The following is a 24,561-nucleotide window of genomic DNA, read 5'->3' as shown; positions in this document are numbered from 1 at the left end:
GGGCTTTGGCATTTAGTGTGGTCTTTCTTCTACCATGTTTGTGGAAGGACGGAAAGAGATGGAGGGAAAAAGACAGTTGAAAAGCCCAGAGGCCAAACCATGTTTCCACATTCAGTGCTGAGAAAACACGATGCCATAGGGTATGAGTGGACTGCCATCCTTGTCTCTGAGCACTGGACCACTTCCTCCGAGTCCCACTTCAGGAACTCAGGCTAAGTAGGAAATGGAGTGATGAGTGAGGGAACATTTGACATTATAGGAGAGACTGAGGGCCTGATTTTGATTTTGGCAGTGGAGTTACACCATCATAAATATGATGGATATCCTGTACACCATCTTACAATCTCTATAGGCTATTATGGCATCATAGTACGGAAGACTGGATATCCGTCACATTTGTGATGGAGTAACCCCCTCTACAAAACACTAAATCAGGTCCTGAGTTTGAATTCCACCAGTACAGAGTAGGTTGTGCTTGACAGAGATAACACTGTCAACAGACACGAGGATATCCTTGTCAGCCTAATCCACGATGAGGTTAGTCCATGGTCCTAGCAAATGTCATCACATGCACCTCTCTGGAGGGGCCCCACATGTCCTCTGCATGAGCTCCTTTCACCTTCCATAGAAGAAAATACCCTGCCACTTGCCACTGTTCTGGCCTAGCTGGGTGGAACCCTTAACTCTTTCCCTGGTGTTTCATCAGTCCAGATCAGGACATATGTAATCATTCTATAAACAGAAAGGCTCAATGGCACACACTACTAAGACCCGATTGGTTGCCACAGTCATATGATCATACTGACATCATGAATAAACTCCATCAACGCGAGTGGGGTGGAGGGTGCTTCCTGAACTGGCACTGGTTCTCATTGGACCAAGCACCCATTTTGCCCCTGGGGATTGACTGACAATGCATCCATAGGAGGAATTGCCCTGCTGCACACATGCTTTACCATGGTCCAGAGTCTACCTTGTCAAGTGGCCTAAAAGGAGGCTTCTAAGAATAGGATGCTTCTCTGGATTGCAGTGGGTTGTCAGCTTATGTCCTATCACCTGACAGTATGCACTTATAGGAGAAAAATCAAAAGTATCTAAAACAATAATTCCGTAATTAAAAGATTGAAATCCTTCATACTAAAATACATTTAATCAAAAAAGAACAATTATGACTGAATATTGATATTTATAAAGTACAAACCTCGCTGAAGAGCAAGGGATTGCTACACATTAAGACTTTTCACATGTTTGAATTGAGAAAATTGCATTATAGACATTTAAAATTGCATTATATTTCATATCTGCAAATTTTTTAGGCACAGTGAGATAAAGTAATTTGCCCAGAATCATGTGAGATTCTGTCAAGTGAAGGAGCTTGGATGTGAATCCAGCTCCCCAAGTAATAACGTCAGTAGCTTAGCCACTGGACACACATTCTACCCCCTCTCTTAGAACTCATACCTTATTGCATCATGGTACAGAACCATTCCCCAAATTGGCCTTCTGAGACCTAATGCTTGACTCTCTGTTTCCCCTTAGAATTGCTGCAAAGTATATTTAAACTCTTACAAATGTAATGTAGACACTTAACATGCATCTCGGGCTTCCATGGACTAATGCATCCTTGAAAGAGATCTATGGTTGGTTGCATGCTTTAAACTCATGACGTTCACTCACATATTAATTATGCTTCTGAGGTAAATAAAATGAGAACACTTGACTTGGCTAAAGTTTTATCCATCTCTATTACCAAGAGTTTCTTTGGAATAAACAAGCACCCTGAAAATACACCTGTGTCTTTATCACAGATTTGGTGCACTGCCACCATGCAAATTGGGTCCGTACACCCTATTGAAAACTCCAACTTTCACTTGTCCTGCGGGTCGCAAATTAGCAAAATTTGGATCTGCTCTTTGATGCCGCAAGTCTGCATTTCATTGTGCAGTCATCAATACAGCCTGCCTTTCAAAGAGAGACAAAAATCCCCTGCTGCTGGGTTGTTGGAAAATACCATTTTGTTGGCTGCAGGGTTCTAAGTTACTCCTGTTAACCAGTGGTACAGTGCTTTTGCTCTTTTTCATAAGCAATATAACACTGGCATTCAACTAATTGTCTAATGTAATTTATTTATCAGACCATGGTATGTGGTACTAAATGTACCTAGGGCCTGTAAATCAAATGCCACAACTGGGTGGCAGCGTCCAAAGTTATTATTCACTGTGACAAGACTGACTCTCATAGAAAAGCACTGGGATACCTTTTAACAAATTATGATGCTTAACTTCAGTTTGGGAGCAGTTAGAAACATGATTCAAGGATTCATAAAAATCTAATTTTATCACTAAGTTAGATTTAAAATTACTATTTTGGAAATGGCATTTCTGGAAAGTTCACAAAAAGCAATAGGACAAGACAGAAACATTGCAAAGCATTCACTCCACTCGCTCCCAATCAAAATGTCATAAACATCAACAAGAGTGAAACCTTTCCATGTATTTATCCAACGTTGCTCATATATGAACCTCCAAAAAGTTTCTTTATACTCTCTCTAGCTAGTTTCTAGGAATTGTTGTCTCCGGTGTACAAACAGGGGCAGCTCCTCCGCTAGGGCGGAGGGGCATCACCCCCCACCAGCAGTAGGAGCTGCAAAGCCTTTATGGTAATAACATAATAAACTCAGTTTATTATGTTTTTACTATAAAAACTGGTGGGCCGCAAGCATGATTGGGACTCAATGCACATGTTTGTTTGCCCGGCCGTCTCGGGCCACCCAAACATACATGCACAGTATGGTCTCTCCAACCAGGCACTGCGTTGCCGAGTTGGGGAGACCAGGCAGAGGCTCCCAGTCTGCCTCGGAGCACCCTGGCTGCGCGCTCTCAGACAATCCTGATGCAGCCTTGAGCAATGTCAGGATTGGCTGCAGGGCAGACCAGGAGCTTGTGCCTGCAACTACGGAGGAGAGCAGAGCAGATGGAGCAGGGCGGCGCAGGAAGAAGGTACAATTTATTTTCTATTTTTTTATTCCCCCCACCACACTCCCCACCATGTGCTACGCCGCCACCACTTTTCCCTTCCTTGAGCTGTGCCTGTTGTAATAGCTGATAGCATCATCATTGGGTCTCTTTTTTATCTCCACGAGAAACCACTGGTTATGGAGACATGATGGGATCTGCAAAAAAGTGCAGTGAAAGTGCATTAAAATTACCTCTATACCCAGGTAAATTCCTCATTTACTCTGACTAGGATAAGGTAGCAAGAAAAACATTGTGATGTGATGGAACACATTGCATGTCCTGGGCATGCAAAAGCCAAACCCCCAATGTACCACACCGACAGTCACGGAGGTAATGACCGTCACTCTCCAGCCTGGCGGCCGTCACTTGCATGCCTGCCTGTTGGATTATGGCCCCGCCTACTGCCATGGTTTTCGTGGCAACCTTACTGCCGCGAAAACCATGACGGTAGGCACTATCAGTGACAGGGAATCCCTGCCCCCTTCCATCCCCAGATTTCCCCCACCTCCCTTCCTCTCCAGAGCCCCACCCTTCATACACGCATAATGACCCCCTTAGTTATTTTTTATTTAATATTATTTTTAAAATGTTTTTACAATATGATTTGTATAGGAAAATGCAATGTCCATATTTTTCCATTCATTTATTTTTCCTTTTTGAAAGTGTGTGTGTTTTGTATTAATAGTGTTGTTGATTGCCTCCATTGATTTCTAGGTGATTCACCTGCAGTACCTGTATATGTGGTCAAGTGTGGTCATGTGGTCAAGTGTAGCATGTGACTTGATACATGGGATGACCGGAATGGGTTTGGTCCTGTTCGAGCTTTGAGCTTTTGAACTACTGGAGTAGATGTGAGTGTAAATTTACTGATTTGAAACTGTTGCAGCCTTTTGTAGGTATGGTATTGAATTTACATGTCCCTTCATTGGTTCCTCCTTAATTTTCACATTCCTCTTTCGATTTTGTAGTAGAAAGTCCACATTTTCAAGCCACTCCCTCTTGCCAGCCTCACTTTCATACCTAAATTTTGACCTCTATTTATTTGCTACTTTTGTGGTGAGAACTCCACAAATTAGGCATGCGGGCAGCAGTAAGTGAAGCTCCATGCCTGTAACTATGTGAATTGCTTTTATGTGTACATGAAGTATTATTAATACAGGTGTAATGCTTCCTGTAATCCTAAAAGTCTTTGAGACTGAAGCTTTCTGTTCTTCTCTTATTGGACAAGTAATTTCATTTCTGCAAGCTTTGGATGATGTCTTGGGTCAGCCTCTTTCATTTATAGTGTGCCAGAAATCAGTGGTATGACACAGCATGATGCCTCCACCCCAGCAGAATGTGGTGAGGAGCTTTGAGTCTGACATTGTTTAGGTGACTGCAAGTGCCTGGATCCCACCTAGGATTCAAATGCCATTCACATTTTGGATCATACTAAAGGACAGTTATTTGGTGACTTCACAGTCAGTCATCATGAGTGATGTCATTATTCATCTTTATGTTTGAGCCTGTTCAGAGATGGGCAGTTAGAGGAAAAAATAGTTTGCTTCTTTGTGTTGATGCAGTACAAGAAGGACCAATGAAGTGATGATCACTGATATCTCCTATTGAAATGCTAAATTGGCTTCACCCCTTTTTCACCCAGGAAACTCACACATGCAACTAGCAAGAAACTAGAGGGCAGATTTACAAGTCCATTGTGTCACCTTAACACCACCATAGCATCATCTTTATGACCCTAAGGCGGCAATAAGATGGCAATTACCTGGCTCCATAATTACAAAGTGGTCCAATGCATGTATTGTGCCACCATGTAACCCATTACGCCGCATTATGCCTGCGCCAGGCATAATGTATGCAATGGGGGTGTTCCGGCACAGGAAGGTTCAAAAAAGTGGTGCAGTGAAATTGACAAGATTTCACTGCTACATTTTTTCAGTCATTTTGACCACCTGCTCAAAGCAGGGTTAAAATGGCACACCCATAATAATCTATGGGCTTCACTGTGCTAGTGTCAAAATGTTTGATGCCAGTGCAGCAAAGCGCAATAACTGCATAAATTCAGCGCAACCATGGTGTCATTATAAGGGGGGAAAGGGAATGATGTGCCACTTTTTTGTAAATCTGTCTCTAAGTGCACTTATTAACAGAAACAGTGAAGGATTCTGCAGTTCAAGCTTTCCTCACATTCACATCACAGCTATCTGTAGTGCAAGTTTCCCTGAGCTGGTACATTACATGCATCTACAGTCGAAGCTTCCCTCAAACAGGTAAAGTAAAGGTGTCACTGGCGAAGTGGTGTGAGCTTTCATCACACACAGAGCAGTGGAATTACAAGAATTTCAAGCATGTAACATACAACAGGTGCCATTAACCTGCTCCTCACACTCAGTGGGTGAAGTAGATGAATTCTCAGTGTTACATTCCCTCTCATGCCCTGGGAAAAACATGTGCAGGGAAAACTTCATTCACACAGAGTGCATACAGCACAATCATGTGCAGTACAAGCTTCCCTCAGACACAGAAATTGCATAGCAAGGGTCCAGTACACACTTCCATTACACATACCTAATTCAGAAATGGTACAATGTGGGCATGATTCACTCACAGAGCAGACACACGTCTGTGCACGCATGTGTAGTTCACGGTTTTCTCATACAGAACAGGCAAGTTCAGCTGTTAATTTCCATTACACAAAGAACAGGCACACCATAGGTATCCACAGTACAAGGGACCCTCCAAGACAGATTGGGTAGAGTACAGGCATATGCTGTGCTAGCTTCCCTCCAACACACAACTACAGTGGAACCTTTGGCAGTGTAACTTCCCTCACTATTGCAGTTGGCATAGTACAGGGTGATTGCTTTCCTCTAGCACAGCAGGTAAAGTACATGCTTCGGTAAACAAGGAAGGAGTGAAGTATGGGTAGAGGTGTACAGTTCCATTACACATACTGGATACAGGACTGACAAAAGACAAGCTTCTCTCATAGAGAGCAGGAATAATGTAAGCATCTGTTGTGCAAGCTTACCTCATACAAGTAAAGATGCAGTAGAGGTATTTACAGTGCAATATTCCATTACACACAAAAGGTAGAGGAGTTTCTCACACATGTCACATTGAGTACAACAAATCACACTTCCCTGCCATGGGATAGGTACCTCACAGAGCAGGTGTAGGAAATGGATGTTCATCTTGTGGAAAACATCCACAGTTCAAGCTTCCCTCACACACCATGAAAAGGTATTGCTGGAAAATGTTAATTCAGAAGTCGCACTGGTAACACAGCTGTGAGCTTTGCTCCCAGAAGGAGAATCTGCAGTGCAAGCTTCCTACATAACATTTAACATACATAGAGCCAGATGTACAAAGCATTTTTTCTAGTCACAAATGGGCTGAATCTAAATGTTATGTATGATTGTTTTTGACCGTGAATGCGGTTGCAAAACAATCGCAGTTAGCACCAATTTGAAATTGGTGCTAACCCATTCGCAAAGGGAAGGCCTTCCCCTTTGTGAATGCATGCAAAAACATTTTTTAAGAGTAGGTAGTGGCATCACGGACCACTGCCTACTCTTAAAAAATGAAACTGAAACATTTCATATGTTTTTTTTAATGTTAATGAGGCAGGTCTATTTGCGACCCGCCGGGAATCGCAAAAGAAACTCAATGGAGTTTCTTACATTGGAAATTGCGATTTGCATGGAATCGCAATTAGAGAATCACAATTCCAAATATAGGTACATTTGGCCCATAATGTAGACATCATTAACAGAAGTGCACTATTCCATTACACACATCAGGTACAGCTTTGGTAACTCAAGGTTCAAACTTTTTTTTTTTTTAATAAAGTTGTATTTGATTGTAAAAGTTACATCAACAAGTGTGACAACAAATGACACTAATTTGTAATACTAATCAAAATACAACTGACATGTATACATTGTGCCCCAGAGTAAGGAAATATAGTTTGTAAAAAACGAAGGGTGTACCCCGACGACCAAAACTCAATTTACAATGTTGCATAAGTTACAACTTTGGCGAAACTCTACATGGTGTCTTTACCCTTCCATGGGTGGCACAGGTGAACTCAGTTTAATGCAACAGTGATAAATGTGAAAGATAGATTATTGTAACCTATAAATATGAATGAAACATTAGCAGTCAAATTATTGAAGACAAAACCGTGCATGGTGGGGGCACGAGCTATAGTTACCTTTTGGGCTCAATTTATAGTAACGTGAAATAACTCTAACTATAGCTACTGAAATTCTTAGGTTTTATGAGAATAAATTCAGAACTTAGTTATAATGTCCCTGTAATCTTTGTTTTTTAAGTGAATATATATAATGGTTATTGGTATGAAATGAACTTCAGGTTAGGTTCCATTTTCCTGAGGATCAATTAATGAAGAGGTCAGGAGGTCATATAAAAGTAAAAGAGAAGAAAGATGAGTATCAAGTTTGTTTCCAGTACAGTTAAGTTTCTTGAGGGATATGTCCATAATAAGGATTTGAGATGTGACCCTGACCCTGTGATTAGTCAGGTCTGCCAGCAGATGAGTAAAAGCTAGAGAGGACAATACCAGCAGGTCAGAATGGATTCAAGTGGGGGATACACCAGCTGGCAAGCTAAGGGTTTATAGAATGAGAGACGGAGTGGAGCCGAGGGTTTTGGTTCAGTGCATGGCCCAAGACACAAGCAGGGTGGTTATATTTGTTCATTAGGTCAAGAAAGTTGTAAAGTTAACAAGGTATCCGTTTGATAACGTTTTGTACTTCTGAGTGAGATGATAAGTCTGGGGCTAAGAGTTTTATCCCTTGGCAATTAGTTTATATTTTCAACTATAGCGGCGTGTCTTGGCTCCTTTCCCAGAGGGGGCTTGGATGAAGTAGTGGGGTCCCCTTTGTTGTCTGTGGACAGAGGTCCTGGGTGAGGACAATCACAGCCTTATTTCTGTCTCAGCGCCTGTTGGTCTGCAGATTATATCAATATGGTATTTGCACAAGAGGAGACACATTTCGTTCCTGCTCAACTTGCATAATAGAGATCCACCCTCCAGCTGAGAGTCACAGGGAGATGTTTGCTAGGACAACATAGCACAGCAGCTTTTTATTGACACATAACAAGTACGTTTACCAATGATCACCGCATGAATTTAGCTTTGCATTAAATTTGTTCAGATTTGGGGAAGTAGAAATTAGTTTTTGATAAATGGCAGGTATGGTTCAGCAAGCAGACATTCTTGCTGAGGTACTGACGGGTGGGTACTGGCAGGTGGATACTGGCAGGAGAACTACAGGTAGACGATGAAATGAAAGTACCTGGCCTCGTAAGAACTGGGCTCTTGAGTCAATGAGGAAAGGGTGGGCGGCTATGAAAGGTGACTCTTTGGGTTATTCTCAATGCAAGCTTTGGAAAGGCACATGATAGGCACATGACGTATTCAGCCAGATTATAGAATGACTCTGTGCACCCACTGATGGGCGCTGCAATGATGGCAGCAGTCAGATGGCATTCCAGCCCCCACAGCAGGTTCTACATGCAGGTGACTGACAGGTAGGAGGATTGAAGGGAGGATGTTTGCTCCTCTCTATGGGATAAATACAGCATCCCCAGAGGTGTGGTTGGCAGAAGAGCAGGAGACAGGTTCAGGCCAAGCCCCTGGTCATCACCTTGTGCCTTCCTACAGCATCATGATGTCACTTCTGTCAGTCTTTGGTTTCCTTGCTGCGGTCTTGTATGAGGGTGAGATATGGACATCAAACTTTTATACTCTATTAATTCAGTATTTGTGATAACCGTCAGAGTCACCAGATCCTCGGGGTCTGTGCACGCTCCCAACACTGGGGAAACCAAGTGGGGAAAAGGGGATTAGGAAGGGAACAGCTGGGAAGGAGACAAGTAGGAAGCAAAAGGTTAAAACACACAATATCAAGATTATATCACATGAATCAGCACTAGATTCTAACTCTAAGCATTGTCGTTCTGAAATCATAGACAACCTATGAATGGACTTAAAAAACTAGACTGCAAGATTACTGGATACCTGAGAGGAAATCAAGGAATGGTTAAATGCAATGTTCAGATTCAAACATTATCTTTTGCATGAGAATCAGGAAAAGAAAAACATTATTATATACACACTACATCACATCTAGAACACTAGCATTATGTTTTCTCAAAAACTGGCGGAAACATGAATTGTGCACATTGTATACTTTCACAAAGGTTATAAATGTCATAGAACGATTGTGCACCATGAATAACATACGTTAGACTTGAGAATTAAATCACGCTAGAAAACCACCTCGTAAATGCCATGAAGAGGTAGCACATTATGAACATCGTGATATTAAACACAAGGAAAGAATTGCGCTTTCTGCCGATTAGAAAAAGTTAACTCACAATGAATAACATGAATTACACACAAGAATGAAATTGCGCGTCTCGCCAATTTAAATGACTCTGTGTAAATGCCAGGAAAAAGGTAGCGCACAATGAACTGCATGAATTACACACGAGAAATGAATTGCGCTTTTTGCCGATTCGAATGCCACCATGTAAATGCCTGAAAATGGTAGCACACAATGAACAGCATGAGTTACACATGCGAAATGATTCGCTTGTTCAGCCAATTCGAATGCCACCATGTAAATGCCAGAAAATGGTAGCGCACAATGAACAGCATGAGTTACACACGAGAAATGAATTGCGCGTTTCGCCGATTCGAATGCCACCATGTAAATGCCAGGAAATTAGAGCGCACAATGAATATCAAGGGCTAAAGCACAAGAAAAGAATTGCGCGTCTTGCCGATTCGAATGTCACCATATGAATGCCCCGAAATGGTAACGCACAGTGAATATCAAGGGTTAAAGCACGAGAAAAGAATTGCGCGTCTTGCCGATTCGAATGTCACCATATGAATGCCTGAAAATGGTAACTCACAATGAATATCAATGGTTAAAGCACGAGGAAAGAATCGCGCTTCTTGCAGATTCGAATGTCACCATATGAATGCCTGGAAATGGTAACGCACAATCAATATCAAGGGTGAAAGCACGAGGAAAGAATTGCGCATCTAGCCGATTCAAATGTCACTATATGAATGCCTGGAAATGGTAACGCACAATGAATATCAAGGGTTAAAGCACGAGGAAAGAATCGCGCATCTAGCCGATTCGAATGTCAGCATATAAATGCCCAATAAACATCACGCGCACTTTCACACGCACAAGAGTCAAAAGATCTTATCATGATAATTAGGCCCAATAACTCGAAATCCTTCGAAATTGGGATTGGGGGCCCAGCCCGACCTCCGTCTTACCGCCCTGATCAGGAATCACCAAGCGCAGTGAAAGGGCGAGGTTTGGAAGATCCAAGTAGGCCTCCGGAACAGGAGCTCAGGAAGTTGCTGCTGCTCTGCACCGGGACCTCTGAATAGTGAGCATGTGGAGCTGGGCTGGCTCCCTTTTATAGAGTCTTAGGCCAGCCCACCAACCACACCTAAGCATGCTGCAGGGAAGCTTCTAGAAGGTCCTGGAAGGGGACCACACCCTGACACTGCCTGAAAGCCTGCAGCAGTACATTACATGTGAACAGTATTGATATGCATGATGAACATAAGTCTTCAGGATGAAACTCTGTAATGCAAAAGGTTAAACAACATTATATCAACACAATGCATAAATTATGTTAGCTTGAAATCATTAGGTTTTTGCATTCTAGTTGCCCGTAGAGCGCACACTGCCCTGATGTTGACAGTACTCCCCTCTCCCAGAAGCGCTCTAGGGCCTGGTTTGTCTGGATTGAGACGATGAAAACGCCTCACAAGTACTGGAGCATGGATATCAGATGCAGAGACCCATGAGTTACTTTCAGGGCCATAACCTTTCCATGAGATTAAGGGCCAGATGTAGCAAAGGTTTTTACCCATTCTGTGTCTATGGGAAAACGTGTTCGTATATATGGCCCTAAGTATCATAGGTTACGTCCTCTCAATTTAGAATCCAACAATTTCTTAACTTCGTATTCTACTTCCCCTTGTACTAGAACTAGAGCTGGATGAGGGCGGACCTTCTGGACTGTTTTTTTCAATAGGGAAGTGTGGAACACTGGATGAATCCGTAATGACATTGGCAATTGCAGTTTATAGGTCACAGGATTAAATTGCTGAAGAACAGTGTAAGGACCTATGAATTTGGGATTGAACATGTGCTTCTTTTTAAAGTCTATATGTTTTGTGGAAAGCCACACTTTATCACCTGGTTGATACTGCGGTCCCTCACAATGTTTCTTGTCATAATGATTTTTGTATTTTTGTTTGGCCTTTTCTAAATGATGTTGAATCAATTTCTGGGTTTGATGCAGATGTTGAATGGTTTCTGACATAGCTGGAGTAAGGGAACTTTCTTGACGGATAGTGATGGGCAAGGTGTCAGGATGATAGCCAAAGAAGCCAAAAAAAGGTGTGACACCAGTAGAAGTGTGGAAAGAATTAATGTAGGCTAGTTCAGCTAACCAGAGCATTGATGTCCAAGAATGAAGTGCTTCTTCAGCGTAAGCACGCAGGTTCTGCTTCAAAGTCTGATTTAATCTCTCAGTTTGACCATCTGTTTGAGGATGGTGGCTAGTAGATAGTGTAGATGTTACTTGAAGTGTTTTACATCATGTCTTCCAGAAATTGGAGGCAAATTGCGACCCTCGATCGGAGAGGATAATTTTTGGCAGTCCATGATAACGAACCACCCTATTCAATAAAATAGTTGCCAGTTCACTGGAAGTGGGCAATTTCTTACAGGCAATGAAATGTCCATATTTCGTGAGACTATCTACTACCACCAGGATTACTGAATGTTGTTAAACCACAGGTAGACCTGTAATAAAGTCTAAGGAAATGTGCTCCCAAGGACGACTTGGAGTTGGGAGTGGATGCAACAACCCTTTCGGCTTTGAATGACTTATTTTTGTGTGAGCACAGACTTCGCAGTTGTTTACCATTGTTTTTACATCTTTTGTTAAGGTAGGCCACCAAAAATAGCGTTGGATTAATTCAAGAGTTTTAGGAGTACCTGGATGACCTGCCGTAGGTATAGTATGCTGCCAATGAAAAACTATTTTGCGAAGTTTGGTAGTGGGCACAAACAAATGAGCGCCATGAAAAGGTAGTCCTTGCTTGATTGACCTTTTGGGATTTGCTTGGGCCCATGTTTGCCATTTCTCAACAGTGAAAGAATTGCGGATGTCTTCAAAGAAATCTTCAGTCTTTATGATACAGAGCACTTTGTCTGGAGCAATGATAGCTCTGGAGGTTTGAACTGTAGGCAACGTGGTAGACTCCTGGCGGGATAAGGTGTCAGCTTTGCGATTGCCTTTACCAGGCCGGAAAATTACCACAAAATCAAATTCTGCAAAAAACAGCATCCAGCGTAATTGCCGAGGAGTCAAAAGTGTGGCGGAACTCATGAACTGAAGATTGTGATGATCAGTATATACTGTGACTGTGTATTTGGCACCCAACAAAGGATGTCTCCATTCTTTAAAGGCATCATGAATCGCCAGAAGCTCCTTTTCATCAATGACATAGTTCTGTTCGGCTTCGTTCAACTTCTGAGACATGTAAGCTACAGGATGAAGTTGACCAGTGTCCTTGTTTCGTTGCGACAAGACTGCTCCTATTGCCACATCTGAAGCATCAGCTTCCGCTATGAAGGGTTGATCTGCGTCAGGATGAGTCAAGACTGGGGCAGTGGAGAAAGCTTCTTTCAAAGTTGAAAAGGCTTGGTAAGCTTCTGGGGACCACACAAATTTCTCTTTCTTTCTCAATAACTTAGTGGTTGGAGCCACTGTCTGGGAGAAATGATTTATAAATCTCAGGTAAAAATTTCAAACCCCAGGAAACATTGTACATCACGAACAGTCTTTGGGGTGGGCCACTCGGATACAGCCTTTACTTTCATTTCTGCCATCACCATACCATGAGGGGTAAGGATAACCCCCAAAAACTCAACTGTGGTAACATAAAACTCACACTTGGTTAGTTTGCAATATAAATGGTGCTTTCAAAAGGCTGCAATGATTTTCTTGACATGTTGGACATGTTCATCTTCATTGTCTGAGTAGATCAAAATGTCATTGATGTAGACTATGGCAAATATGGCAAGGTACTCTCTAAGAACGTCATTCAAGAAAAATTGAAATGCTGCTGAAGCATTACACAGGTCAAAAGGCATGACAGGGTATTCAAAAAGGCCATATCTTGTATTGAACGCTGTTTTCCATTCGTCACCCTCTCTCATTCTGACCAAATGGTAAGCACCTCGGAGATCAAGCTTCGTGTAGATTTTTGCTTTCTTTACTTGCTCCAGTAACACCGGAATCAGGGGCAAACGATATTTATTCTTGATGGTGACTTTGTTCAGTCCTCTATAGTCAATACAAGTTCAAAGTTCTCCATTCGCCTTCGGAACAAAAAACAAAGGAGAAGCTGCAGGAGACTTAGAAGGGCGAATGAAACCATTCTCCAAGAATTGATCTAGATATTTTCGTAAATGTTGATTTTCATGTTCTGACAGGGCATATACACAACAAATGGGAAGTATCGCACCTGGGACTAGATCAATTTGACAGTCATAAGATCTATGAGGAGGTAGGTTCTCTGCTTCTTTTTCATCAAATACATCCTCGTAAGATGAATACTGTTTGGGCAGTTGAATTTCTTTATCCGCGGCAGTAGCTATCTAAGAGTTGCAAACTTTTGATACTAGAATATTTTGGAGGCATTGTTCTTTACATAGCGCAGATGAGAAAATGACCTTTCGTTCTGCCCAATTAATTTCTGGATTGTGATGAGTTAACCATGGTAAGCCAATGATTATTCCATACTGGGGAGCATGGATCACATCAAGGATCAGTTTCTCTTTATGCTTCTTTCTTTGATTGTTATCCTCACAAATCACCACCAGGGGGACAGTCTGAAGAGTTATGGGCCTCCAGTCAAGAGTTTTCCATCGACTGCCTGGATGATTTCTGGGGTCTTCTTTTCAATACATGGGATCCCCCATGCACGAACCAATTGGGCGTCAACAAAGTTCCTGGTAGCCCCAGAATCGACTATAGCCTTTTTGAAATAGGTCTTTTTCTTAACCTGAACTCTTATTCCCAATTTGAGATGTCTAGATTGTGAAGGGTCCACAGTGACACCCAAGACCAACCCTTCTCTGCATCTTGGGTGCTTTAGTTTTCTGACTCGACTTATGCATTGGCTGCAACCTTCTGAACTGGACCTCGTTTGGTCTTTGGTTTGATTGGACAATCTTTGGCAAAATGACCCTTGTGTCCACAATAGAGACATTCTCCATTCTTTCTACAAAGGTCTTTTTCATCTTTGGTCAACGGTCTCCTGATGGTTCCAATTTCCATCGGTTCCGGCGTTCTTTCTTTCGGAGATCTTGAGTCTCTATTATCGTGAACACGGCAAAAATATTTTTCAGTCTTTTTGTGTGTTCCTTTTCGTTCTGATAAATGATGATCAAGCCTCAAGACAAGGTTTATCAATTCTAAACAGTCTGTAGGTTGCGGGTCGATTTGAGCTAGGATATCTTTCAACTCCTCTTTGAGTCCCTTATAGAACAAGGCTGCTTGTTTTTCCTCAGGCCAGGATGTCTCAGCGACCAGCCGATTAAAGTTGGCTAAATATGACACAAAGTCCTGATTCCCTTGGCGTAAGTCTAATAATTCATGATCTGCTGACAGTGTTACAGTTCTACTCGCTAAAACTCTTGAACAAAATTTCTTCAGTTGTACAACAGAGGACTATCTTTATGTACAAGAGGAATAGCCCAGGTAGCTGCGTCTCCAGACAGATATGATAACAAGAAACCTACTTTGCACTGGGCATCAGGGAAAGTATGTGGTCTGCAGGTGAAGTGTAATTCCACTTGGACCAGGAAAGATTGCGATTTCAAGGGGTCACCTGAGAAACGTTCTGGGGAAGCTAATGGAATGGCTGAAGGAACATTTAAGGAAATGTTTGTCGGATTACCTCCAGAAGTCTGAGAAGAAGGACCTGGCCAAGACACCCCTGGGGGATTTTGTTCCTTCTTTTCTAACTTATCCTGTAACTGCCTCACTCTCTCAGCTAGGCTAGTTGCCAAATCTTTTGATGATACCACCTCTGCTTGGAGCTGAGTGATAGCCTTGACTAGCTCGTCCAGAGTGGTCATGTTGAGAACATACACAAACCAGGAGGATAATAATTAGTGGGCTCACTATTCTGTCAGAGTCACCAAATCCTCGGGGTCTGTGCACGCTCCCAACACTTCCGCCACAAGACAGCTCCAATACTCTGATTAGAATTATCACAGAGTCTAAGAGAGTCCAAGTGGGGAAAAGGGGATTAGGAAGGGAACAGCTGGGAAGGAAACCTGCAGGAAGCAAAAGGTTAAAACACACAATATCAAGATTATATTATATAAATCAGTACTAGATTCTAACTCTAAGCACCATGTAAATGCCAGAAAATGGTAGTGCACAATGAACAGCATGAGTTACACACAAGAAATGAATCGCGCATTTAGCCGATTCGAATGCCACCATGTAAATGCCAGAAAATGGTAGCGCACAATGAACAGCATGAGTTACACACGAGAAATGAATCGCGCATTTAGCCGATTCGAATGCCACCATGTAAATGCCAGAAAATGGTAGCGCACAATGAACAGCATCAGTTACACACAAGAAATGAATCGCGCGTTTTGCCGATTCGAATGCCACCATGTAAATGCCAGGAAATGATAGCGCATAATGAATATCAAGGGCTAAAGCACGAGAAAAGAAACACGCGTCTTGCCGATTCGAATGTCACCATATCAATGCCTGGAAATGGTAACGCACAATAAATATCACGGGTTAAAGCAATGAGAAAAGAATTGTGCGTCTTGCCGATTCGAATGTCACCACATGAATGCCTGAAAATGGTAACGCACAATGAATATCAAGGGTTAAAGCACGAGGAAAGAATCGCACATCTTGCCGATTCGAATGTCACCATATGAATGCCTGGAAATGGTAACACACAATTAATATCAAGGGTTAAAGGACGAGGAAAGAATCGCGCGTCTAGCCGATTCGAATGTCACCATATGAATGCCTGGAAATTGTAACGCACAATGAATATCAAGGGTTAAAGCACGTGGAAAGAATTGCGTGTCTAGCCGATTCGAATGTCAGCATATAAATGCCCAATAAACATCACGCGCACTTTCACACGCACAAGAGTCAAAAGATCTTATCATGATAATTAGGCCCAAGAACTCGAAATCCTTCGAGAACAGGATCGGGGGCCCAGCCCGACCTCCGTTTTACTGCCCTGATCAAGAATCACCAAGCGCAGTGAAAGGGCGAGGTCTGGTAGATTCAAGTAGGCCTACGGAACAGGAGCTCGGGAAGTTGCTGCTGCTATGCACCGGGACCTCTGAATAGTGAGCACTTGGAGCTGGGCTGGCTCCCTTTTATAGAGTCTTAGCCCAGCCCAGCAACCACACCTAGGCATGCTGCAGGGAAGCTTATAGAAGGTCCTGGAAGGGGACCACACCCTGACACTGCCTGAAAGCCTGCAGCAGTACATTACATGTGAACAGTATTTACATGCATGATGAACATAAGTCTTCTGGATGAAACTCTGTAATGCAAAAGGTTAAACAACATTATATCAACACAATGCATAAATTATGTTAGCTTGAAATCGTTAGGTTTTTGCATTTTGGTCGCCCATAGAGCGCGCACTGCCCTGATGTTGACAATAACTGTCCCATTATAGTGAGTATTTTGTTTTATGTTTATTTCACCCTCTTCTCTATATTACAACTACATGAAACATTACAGTGTGTGACAAAAGCAAAAAAAATCAAACAGTACTAAAGTTTAAGAAACTTATAACACATTGAATACAAACCACAATATGTTTGTGTTGTCTTGCAGATTTATCAAATGCGCTCTGTGTTCAATTGTATATTGTGCTTGTAATATTTTCTTGGGATTCACACAGGACTTGAAACAACCCAGATGGATTCTCACAAGGGCAGAAAAGCAGAGATGTAAATCTTCATTCATGATTCTTCTTTTAAATTAATGACTGAGGTGTCAAAATGGAGTAATCTTGAAGACAAAGTAAAACATAAGCATGTTTAATTAAATTCTCAAATACAAATCTAACAAATGATCAGTTCTCATAGCTGGAAGTAACAATGGGAAGAGTTGAAAACCATTGAAAGTACGGCACAGATTTGGTAACACTTCTCACAAGATTTGCATCACAAAAATGACACAAATTGAGCGCAAAGTGCTGAGGTGATATTTACAAAGCAAATCACAATTTGCGTTGGAAGGTTGCCTAAAGTAATACAAGGCAGCTCTATATGCTACTTTACACTACCGTGGGTTCCCATGTACCTACCCAAGGGTTTTGATTCAAATGCCTATTTACTAACATTTAAAGATAAGAATTGATGCCAGCACAACAGTGGAGCAACTTTCTCCACATTTGTCCAACTGTGCATGTGTTCTGCACTGTACAACACACATACAAAGTAGGAAAAGTATTAAAGGATATTTTCTGTTGTGGTAGGGTCACCTTCCTATACATAACCTATGCTAGACATAACATGCACACCCTTGCACTACATGCCAGTGTGTGTGGGGGCATGGCACCCTAGAGTGTGCCAGCCAAGGCAGAGAAGTGCTTTTCTGCTATTTCCACTTCTCCCAATGCAGTGCAGCAACTTTGGTATCTGTTTGAAGATAGTAACTCTACCCCGAGATTCACATGGAGTGGAGATAAGAACATCCCTCTGAAGAAAAGCACCACAGGCTGCCTCAAGTGCAAACATAGGTTTTAAATGTACTTGTGTTTTTTTCATCCCTATACACACTACAAGATTATCCTTGCATTGTATTGATGGATCCAAGAAGCATTACTAATTATTTCAAGCAGAGACTGAAATAAAACACTATGTAAGATTTCCTTAAACTGCATACAATTTCACCTCAATAAAGTCTTCCTATAGGCACTATGGGGGTCATTCTGACCCCGGCGGTCATGGACCGCCGGGGCCAGGGTTGGCGGGAGCACCGCCAACAGGCTGGCGGTGCCCCGCAGGGCATTCTGACCGCGGCGGTTTGGCCGCGATCAGAAGTGGAAAACCGGCGGTCTCCCGCCGGTTTTCCGCTGCCCAAGTGAATCCTCCATGGCGGCGCAGCTTGCTGCGCCGCCATGGAGGATTCTGACACCCCATACCGCCATCCTGTTCCTGGCGGTTCGGCCGCCAGGAACAGGATGGCGGTATAAGGTGTTGTGGGGCCCCTGGGGGCCCCTGCAGTGCCCATGCCAATGGCATGGGCACTGCAGGGGCCCCCGTAAGAGGGCCCCACTTTGTATTTCAGTGTCTGCTTTGCAGACACTGAAATACGCGACGGGTGCCACTGCACCCGTCGCACCTTCCCACTCCGCCGGCTCCATTCGGAGCCGGCGTCCTCGTGGGAAGGATGTTTTCCACTGGGCTGGCGGGCGGCCTTTTGGCGGTCGCCCGCCAGCCCAGTGGAAAACCCAGAATCACCGCAGCGGTCTTACGACCGCGGTGCGGTGTTCTGGTGGGGGTACTTTGGCGGGCGGCCTCCGCCGCCCGCCAAAGTAAGAATCACCCCCTATGTGACTTATTACCTATTATTATTATCATGATTATTGTTCTTATTATTGATATTATTATTATTATTATTATTTTCTGGAACTACTTCTGTGTGTTTCCCAAAAAAACGTTGTATGGCTCCATTCATTGCTCTATGTCAAAATGTACCTTTATTATCATTAATATTTGAAAACACTATTGCACTATGAGCTGAGTTCCTATGCAGAAACAAAGGTACATTTTATATTTGATACAGTTTCTGGCTCAGTGGCTTGATGACCCTTAAACATTAAATTCAGCATTCACCTAAAAGATGTTCAAAGGTGGATAGGGGAGCAGACAGGTGTTGGGAGTAAGGGTGCATTTTCAGTTGCTAGGGGTTCCAGTGAGTGGAGGGAAACCAAGCACTTCTGTTATCATTCCTTTGGACCCTGAGTTATGTAGTATTATGTCATGCTGTGTGTTGAAATACGTGGTACTAGAGCACGTGGTCACCCCAGGATATAACATTGTGCTGAAGTGTATGTCTCCCCCAGGATAGTAATTAGGTCCATGTGATGATTGATGTACAATGAATGGGACCATTGGTGCCTGTGTCGTCCATCTATCTCAATCTCTGCTATCTCAACTGGTGTGTAATGAAGGCATCACTCGGTGCAGGCTCATCAGTCTGTAGCCTCTCCCCCACCCTCTCTCCAACTCAGTGGCCTGGAGACACCCTGTGCCATATTGACTTCTCTATGTCACTTTATCAGTTATCACTCTTTTATGTAATCTCTTATGGCTTGCGTGATCTCTCTCACAACTCTATGCCATCCAGTGGTGCTGTGAACTCCCACTTCAGATTCTGAACCAAGGCTTACACTGGCCTTTCTGGTCCAAACAGGCAGAATATTGCACAGGGTGTGAGTCAAAATAACTCCTTGTGGGCACCTTCAACTTTGATTGAAAACTTTCAAGGGTGCAAAGGTATGTGTTAACTGAGATGTGTGGTCAGAGGATTAACACATTGTCAGGGAGTGAGAAAGACAAATGGTAGAAATGAGAAAGAATAAAGGGAGATGCAAATGGAGGCAGGAACTGTGAGAGAAAGGAAGGAAAGGAAAGAGACGGATGAAAAAGATATGTGGGAAGGAGACTGGAACAAAACTAAAACGGAAAGGTAAAAAGAAATTAGAAGCAGAGAAGGCAGTTGAGAAGTTGGAAAGGAAGGATGTCATTTAGCAACAATAAATTGGATGTGGGCTGGGACAGTGGTAAGAAAGAGATGGGAGGGGACCTTCAAAAAAGGTAAACCAGCCTCCCGTCCCATTACAGAGGTTTCTGCAGCTCTTTACACATGATCCCCTGCTTTGTATTCCAGTTTCTTGGCATGCATGTGCTTGACACTATCTTCATAAGAGGGATGCAAAAGGGCTTTGGCATTTAGTGTGGTCTTGCTTCTACCATGTTTGTGGAAAGAGGGAAAGAGATGGAGGGAAAAAGACAGTTCAAAAGCCCAGATGCCAACCCATGTTTCCACATTCAGTGCTGAGAAAACACGATGCCCTAGGGTATGAGTGGACTGCCATCGTTGGCTCTGAGCACTGGACCACTTCCTCCGAGTCCCACTTGGGGAACCCAGGCTGAGTAGGAAATGGAGTGAGGAGTGAGGGGACATTTGACATTATAGGAGAGACTGAGGACCTGATTTCGATTTTGGCGGTGGAGTTACTCAATCATAAACATGATGGATATCCTGTACACCATATTACGATCTCTATAGGCTATTATGGCATCATAGTACGGCAGACTGGATATCTATCACATTTGTGATGGAGTAACTCCTTCTACTAAACTCTAAACCATGCCCTGAGTTTGAATTCCACCAGTACAGAGTAGGTTGTGCTTGACAGAGATAACACAGTCAACGGACATAAAGCTATCCTTGTCAGCCTAATACACTTTGAGGTTAGTCCAGGGTCCAAGCAAAGATCATCACATGCACCTCTCTGGAGGGGCCTCACATGTCCTCCGCATGTGGTCCTTTCACCTTCCATAGAAGAAAATACCCTGCCACTTGCCACTTTTGTGGCCTAGCTGGGTGGAACCCTTAACTTTTCCCCTGGTGTTTCATCAGTCCAGATCAGGACATATGTAACCATTCCATAAACAGAAAAGCTCAATGGCACACACTACTAAGTCCTGATGGTTGCATAGTCATATGATTATGCTGACATCATGAATAAACTCCATCAACGAGGGTGGGGTGGAGGGTGCTTCCTGAACTGGCACAGGTTCTCATTGGACCAAGCACCCATTTTGCTCTGGGGATTGACTGACAATGCATCGAAAGAAGGAATTGCCCTGCTGCACACATGCTTCACCATGGTCCAGTGCCTACCATGGTCCAGTGGCCTGAAAGGAGGCTTCTAAGAATAGGATGCTTCTCTGGATTGCAGTGGGTTGTCAGCTTATGTCCTATCATCTGACAGTATGCACTTATAGGAGATATAAAAAGTAAACTTCAAGGAAGCCTATCCTGTCACTGACAGAGTATATAAAAGTATCTAAAACAATAATTCTGTACTTAAAATATTGAAATCCTTCATACTAAAATACATGTCATCAAACAATAACAATTACGACTGAATATTGATATATATAGAGTACAAACCTCACGAAAGAGCAAGGGATTGCTACACATTAAAACTTTTCACATGTTTGAATTGAGAACATTTCATTACAGACATTTACAATTGCATTATATTTCATATCTGCTAATTTTTTAGGCACAGGGAGATAAAGTAATTTGCCCAGAATCATGAGACATTCTGTCATGTGCAGGAGCTTGGATGTGAATTCAGCTCCCCAAGTAATAACGTCAGTAGCTTAGCCACTTGACACACATTCTACCCCCTCTCTTAGAACTCATACCTTATTGCATCATGGTACAGAACCCTCCCCCAAACTGGCCTTCTAAGACCTAATGCTTGACCCTATGTTTCCCTTTAGAATTTCTGCAAAGTGTATTTAAACTCTTACAAATGTGATGTAGACACTTAACATGCATCTTGGGCTTCCATAGACTAATTCATCCTTGAAAGACATCTATGGTTGGTCACAGGCTTTAAACCCATGATGTTCACTCACATATTATGCTTCTGAGTTAAATGAAATGAGAACACTTGGCTTGGCTAACAATTTATCCATCTCTATTACCAAGAGTTTCTTTGGAAGTAACATGCACTCTGAAAATACACCTGTGTCTTTATCACAGATTAGGTGCACTGCCACCATGCAAATTGGGTCCGTACACCCTTTGATGCCACCACTCTGCATTTCACTGTGTAGTCATCAATACAGCCTGCTTTTCAAAGAGAGGCAAAGATCCCCTGCTGCTGGGTTGTTGGAAAATACCATTTTGTTGGCTGCAGGACTCTGCTTTACTCAAATGTACTCCTGTTAACCAGTGGTACAGTGCTTGTGCTCTTTTTCATAAGCAATATGACACTGGCATTCAACTAATTGACTAATGTAATTTATTTATCAGTCAATGGTATATGGTACTAAATGTACCTAGGGTCTGTAAATCAAATACCACAACTGGGTGGCAGCGTCCAAAGTTATTTTTCAATGTGACAAGACTGACACTGACTCTCTCATAGAAAAACACTAGAATACATTGTAACAAATTATGATGCTTAACTTCAGTTTGGGAGCAGTTACAAACACGATTCAAGGATTCATGAAAATCAAATTTTATCACTAAGTTGGATTTTAAACTACTAAATTAGAAAGTTCACAAAAATCAATGGGATAAGACAGAAGCATTACAAAGCTTTCACTCAGCTCGCTCCCAATACTAAATGTCATAAACATCAACAAGAGTGAAACCTTTCCATGTATTATCCAGGGTTGCTTATATAGGATCCTCCAAAAAGTTTCTTTAGACCCTCTCCAGCTAGTTTCTAGCAGTTATTGCCTCTGGTGTACTAACAGGGGCAGCTCCTCCACTAGGGCAGAGAAGCGTCACCGCCGCCAGCAGTAGGAGCTGCAAAACGTTTATGGTAAAAACATAATAATCTCTGTTTATGATGTTTTTACAATAAAAATGGGTGGGCCACAGGCGTGACGGGGACAGCCAAACATACATGCGCAGTACGGTCTCTCCAACCCGGCACTGCGTTGCCGAGTTGGAGAGACCAGGCAGAGGCTCCCAGTCTGCCTGGGAGCCCCCTGGCTAGGCACTCCCTGCCAATCCCGATGCTGCTTTGAGCATTATGGAGCTTGTGCCTGCAATGACATAGGAGAGCAGAGTGGATGGAGCTGCGCGGCGCAGGAAGAAGGCAAGTTTTATTTTTATTTTTTTGTAATGTTTTTTTTGGTTCCCCCAACACCATCCCAACTACGTGCCGTGCAGCCCCGCCCCTTTTCCTTCCCATGAGCTGCACCTATTGTAATAGCTGATAGCATCATTGTTGGGTCATTTTTTATCTCCATGAGAAATCACTGGTTATGGAGCATGATATGATGTACGAAAAAGTGCAGTCGAAGTGCATTAAAATTACCTCTACACCCAGGTAAATTCCTAATTCACTATGACTAGGATAGGGTAGCAAGAAAAACAGTGTGATGATGGAACACATTGCGTGTCCTTCACATCAAATGGTTGACATGTTTCAGGCTATTTGTACCTGGATAGGTTGTCTGCTTTCTTCAGGACTCCTCTATTACAGATCCTAATTAAACAGTGGAGTGCATTACCTACTGGAACCTTCTACATGTGGGTACACTGACTTCAGGGACCTGGGGACTTGGCTGTCTGTCCTCTAGTTGGGGAAATATTGGCTCCCTTAGGACTGTGGGTGGAGGCAAGTAAACCTCAGGAGTGGCTTCGAGAGCCAGCCATTGACACCCCGTTTGCAGCATCCTCTCCTTCCCGAAAGTTCCCCTGGAGTGTTTTGTTATGTTTATTGCTTTCACAAAGTGGACAAAGAGCCTTGAACGTGGAGAAGGGTATTCCTCTTCTGAGCAGGATGGCCTAGTGGCTATAGGAAATCCCTGCCGAAGCTTCACTGACAGATACAGCTTACATGTGGGCCTGCCACTCCTTACTCCCTCTTCTTAGACGGCCACAAAACCCAGTTGAGGTTGAGGAACTTACCAGAACTAGTTTACGAGGTAGACAAAGGATTGCCATCCATCCACAGGCTGGAACTGGGCATGCAAGTGCACCCCACAGGTCTCCGGTCAGCACCTAGTCTAACACTTCTAGACCTGTGAAAAATCAGAAGGAATGGCCTGCTGTCTGAAGAACCAGAAAGAAGGCTGAATCTGCTTACTTCGAAGCCAGGGGCCCTGGAGTGACTCCAAGGGCCAATCAGCTGACATTATGTTGGAGCTGCAGGGGCAAATCAAGCTTCAATGGGTTCTAACTGTGCAATTGCCCAGATGACCAGCTTGAAGTGGACCTACCCCGGACCCTGCTGCTGGACTTTTCTGGAGCGTACCTTAACCCCCAAATGGTGCCCATCAGGTCCTGGACTATTGACATGTGCTAAAGTGTACTCCTCATGGCCACACTGCAGTAGCTGGGACCTAAATACTTCTTGCCAACTTTTCACCCACAGAAGCCTTAACCATCGGACAACTAGTCTGATTCAACTTGATGGTTTGCCCTGGTGAAGGAGACCTGCCTTCCAGAAAAATGTCTAAGTTTGAATGTAAAGGGCTTTATCGGGACTACCTCTATGCAGCAACCCTTCATTGTCGAGGCATTCCTCTGCACAGACTTTGGATTTTCTCTGCTCAGAGTTTTCCTGCCTTTGACGATGACCTCATCAGACCCATTGCTTTGCTTTGTTTCTGGTGTTGTGTTG

General features: G+C 43.1%; 1 protein-coding gene across 2 annotated transcripts in view; it reads left to right on the top strand.

Moving 5' to 3' along the window:
* LOC138246591 (phospholipase A2 inhibitor NAI-like) overlaps positions 1–24,561 on the top strand; it is an 87,296-nt gene that overhangs the window by 2,837 nt on the left and 59,898 nt on the right. Inside the window, exon 1 of one of the 2 annotated variants that reach the window (XM_069201286.1) lies at positions 8,573–8,762. The exons of the other annotated variant lie outside the window; for it this stretch is intronic. Within the exon in view, the coding sequence (XP_069057387.1) occupies positions 8,594–8,762 (169 nt within the window). The 5' untranslated portion in view covers positions 8,573–8,593. Of the gene's footprint in view, positions 1–8,572; positions 8,763–24,561 lie in introns of those variants that run through there. 2 annotated transcript variants of the gene reach the window in all.

This window comes from Pleurodeles waltl, chromosome 7 (genome assembly GCF_031143425.1).
Source record: "Pleurodeles waltl isolate 20211129_DDA chromosome 7, aPleWal1.hap1.20221129, whole genome shotgun sequence".
Taxonomy (NCBI): domain Eukaryota; kingdom Metazoa; phylum Chordata; class Amphibia; order Caudata; family Salamandridae; genus Pleurodeles; species Pleurodeles waltl.
The sequence above is the reverse complement of the archived record's forward strand: the minus strand, read 5'-3'. Positions and strand labels throughout refer to the sequence as shown.